Here is a 3,573-nt window from a genome sequence, read left to right on the forward strand (position 1 = left end):
AAAAAAAAAAAAAAAAAAAAAAAGAGATGGATGGTGGTGATGGTCACACGACATTATGAATGTATTTAATACCATTAAACTATACATTTAAAAATGGTTGAGATGGTGAATTTTATGTTATGTGTATTTTACCACAATAAAAAATTTGAAAAAAAAGCGAGAGAGAAGAGAGAACATAAGAGCAGGGTGTCATCAGGGTGGGGGTAAGAAGGGGTAGGGCAGTGGATTGCTATTATTTGACAGAGGCCTTTTAATGCTCTTGACTTGCAAGTGGCAAGTTATATTATGACACTTTGATAAAAACAACACTGAATTTAAAAAATCAATTCTGTTATTTTTATAATCACAGTTCAACTAAGCAAAGCTGCTCCCTTAGGCGTCTAACAGGTGGGGAGCAGGAGGTGGCAGAGAGGCTGAGCAGGCACATGGCAAGGAGACCGGGCCTGGGGGAGGCCTCTCTAATGCCTCCTCCTCAGAGGAAGCCAAGTAGCCTGTTAAGGCAGAACCTGACCAGAGGTAAGACCGGATCCTGGGAATCTCTGTCTTTGAGGACTAGAAGTGACTCCTTTGCAGGATCTTCACAGAGATGACAGTTTCCCATCTGCCACCAATGGCTACTCAGCTCAAAGGTTAGCACAGGTCCTTCCAAGGCTACAGACAGGTCAGTGGCTCTGAGGAGCCACACACTGAAGCAGCCCTCCCAGCAGGCCTGTCCCCACTCCTGAGTAACAGCTGACAGATTATCACCGGTGCAGCTTCCTCTACAAGGGACCACAAAGTTGTTCATTACCCCTGGCAGAACATCTGGGAAAATGCACAGCTGCCAGAAAAATAACAGCAGCTACTACTCACTGAGTGTGTCTTAAGTGCCAGGCAATGTGCTATGTCATTTTACTGAATTTTCAGAAGAACCCAAAGACACTTATGCTTACATATTTTAAATCCCCACTTTCTAGGTGATGAAACTGAGGCCTGGAGAGGTTAAACAACTTGCTAGTGAGCAAGGAAGCTTGCATTTGAACTCAGACTGCCATTACTTCATAGTCTTCCCACGATGCTTTACTTGGGCTATTACCCAAGGCTGCCAGTTTTGTTGATTCATTAAAGTCATTTTTATTGAATGTCCACTACATGCCAGGCACTGCACCTGGTGCTCACTGCAGTGAGAAAGCAAACTGGGGCCCTGCCCTCATAGCACAGAGTGTCTGGTAGAGCACATGGACAGAAAACAAGTAACGAGCTAATGATTACAGATGGTGATACGTGCCAAGAAGGAAAAGAAGAGGCTGAAATAGCAGAGAAAACAGGGCAGAGCTACACAGTGCAGGAGGTCAGGAAGGCTCTCTGAGGGGGTCAAACCTTAAGAATGAGAAGGAGCCATGTCTGCAGAGTGCAGAAATGAACCTGCCTTTGCCTTGCCTAAGCAGGAAAGGTAGCTGCCCCATGCAAGACCTTGCCCCCACCTCCAAAGCACCCAATACCTGGACGATATAGAGGCAGGGGCAGTACTGGGCCCCTCCTCCAATGCTGATCCCGATCAGGTTCTGAGAATCCTTCTGCAGGGTCACCTTCCCAGGGACAGTAGGGATTCCACTAGAAAGAGAAGCAAATGAGGCTAAATCTCCCAGAGGAAGGGGGACTAGAGGGGATGGGCCCGCCAACACCCTCCAGAGGCTCCGTGTGCTGCACAGCCTTCTCTCCTCCTCACTCGGCCAGCACCGCAGCAGTCTGAGCTGGAACATGTACAGCTCTTTGAGTCACACAGATGTGGGATCAAACTCCAGCTCCATCATTTATCACCTACGGGACTTGGGTAAGTCACCCTCTCTGTATCTCAATTTCCTCATCCATAAAATGGGAATGAGGAGTTCTTATAAGAACGTGCACAGAAGGCGCTAACACCAACCCAGTCCATAGGAGGCATTCCATAAAAATAGGTCCCTCTTCCCTTTCATTCTTTCAACCTCGGATATTCGAGCCGGGCTCTGCCCTTGTCACCTTCTCAGGCATATGTGGAACAACATGGCCACCCCCTCCAGAAACTCTTCCCCTGTCAAACTATCCACCTCCCATCTCTCAACTACTCTACTCAATTACCTCTCAGTTTTCACTATAAATTAGCACTTACTGATGTTTTATGGTAAATATTCTCTTTTATTCACTTATTCATTCAAAAAACTTTTGCTAACAACCTGTTGATGTTAAGCACCTTGCTAAGTTGTGAGGACACAGAAAGGCACTGGACCCAGTCCTTGCTATGAGGGAGGATATATTCTAATGGGTAGACAGATCTAATCTTTGAAAATCTGTCCTACTAATTATCTATGCTGGGGAGGAAGATATGTTTATGATACTCCTATTCATTCTTCCAAACCTGGCTCAACTGCCACCTCCTCTGTGAAGCCTTCCCTGACCAGGCCAGCAGAAGCACTGCTCCATCTGCTCTGCACTCCTTGTCGTCAGCATGCTATTAGTGCCCTTATGACACCGAACTGTAATTATCTGTTAATCCATCCACAGCCCCCTACAGATGGTGGGCCCTCGGAAGGGCAGGGCCCATTTCTGCTTCAGTACAACACCTGATTCTCCACTGAAAAGCAAGAGTTTGTGGGACTAGAAAGTCCAGGGACATGAGGGACCTGGGGATCCTGTACTTCCAGAACTTGGAGGAACAAAATACTTACAGTTTATCCTCCTCGATGTCATAATCCAAGTCTGCAAACATGGTTCCAAGAGTTGGAGTGGGCTGGCTAACTGCCCAGCTCGGTAGGGGAATGGGGAACTGGATCCGGGAGAGAAAGGAAAGCAGGGTTTAGGGAACCGAAGTGCCTAGGTGCCAACCCCACCCCTCCCCCACCACCCTCGATCCCGATCCTGGACAGCAGGGCCCTCCTCCTCCCCTCTAGAAGTGGGTGGAGGAGTCTCAGGGTCCGGGGCTGGGTGATTCTTACTAGGTATAGGGGGGGACTCCAGGCCAGGGCGATAGGCTCAGATCCCAGAGCCGGCCCTACGGGTCTCCAGGCCCTTGGGAGCTGCCTCTGTCGCTCACCGTAAGCGTTGGTCCCACAGCCGGGTCCGGACCAGGCTGGCACCTGAACCCACCTGCCGTTCCACCTGGCGGTGGCCGCGACTATCACATCACTTCCGGCGGAACGCGGAAGTCCCGCCTTCCCCCGCGGGTATTTGTCCCAATCCCTGCAGGCAACCCTTTCTTCCCTGGCTCCCGGGACTCTCGGAACTAAGAACAAGAACAAGTATTGGCGGAAGCTCGCCATTAGTACGAAAAGGCGGAAACAGAGGAAAGGTCCGGACAGGCTGACAGCTCTTATCCCCGCCCCTTGCCCTGCCGCCGCCGCCATCTTGGGAAGGGCAGTGTTCTTCCCACATTCCTCATCGGCGCCCTGGGGACCACGCCAGCCGGGCGGCTGCCATGGCAACGAAAGCATCCCTGGGCTGGGGTTACCTCTGGTGAAGCTCAATGGACTGCAAACCCCTACGCCTTCCCTATCTCACCTTCGCCACTTCATCCTGGGAAAAGCTGGTGTCTCCTCTACTAGAGTGATAGTGTCGGAG

The 3,573-nt window shown here is 50.2% G+C and overlaps 1 protein-coding gene across 2 annotated transcripts in view; it reads right to left on the reverse strand.

The window, feature by feature from the left end:
• Nucleotides 1-3,280, reverse strand: part of PICK1 (protein interacting with PRKCA 1) — a 17,357-nt gene extending 14,077 nt beyond the window's left edge. The window contains exons 1-3 of one of the 2 annotated variants that reach the window (XM_012638160.1): nucleotides 3,050-3,280; nucleotides 2,685-2,782; nucleotides 1,482-1,593 (exon numbers count right to left, since the gene is read on the reverse strand). In XM_012638160.1, coding sequence (XP_012493614.1) covers nucleotides 1,482-1,593; nucleotides 2,685-2,725 — 153 coding nt within the window. In that variant the 5' untranslated portion in view covers nucleotides 2,726-2,782; nucleotides 3,050-3,280. Of the gene's footprint in view, nucleotides 1-1,481; nucleotides 1,594-2,684; nucleotides 2,783-2,951 lie in introns of both variants that reach the window. The other variant, XM_012638159.1, reaches the window with a different exon arrangement.
• Between the last annotated feature and the right edge of the window lie 293 nt (nucleotides 3,281-3,573).

This window comes from Propithecus coquereli, unplaced genomic scaffold, assembly GCF_000956105.1.
Source record: "Propithecus coquereli isolate 6110/MARCELLA unplaced genomic scaffold, Pcoq_1.0 Scaffold126, whole genome shotgun sequence".
Taxonomy (NCBI): Eukaryota; Metazoa; Chordata; class Mammalia; order Primates; family Indriidae; genus Propithecus; species Propithecus coquereli.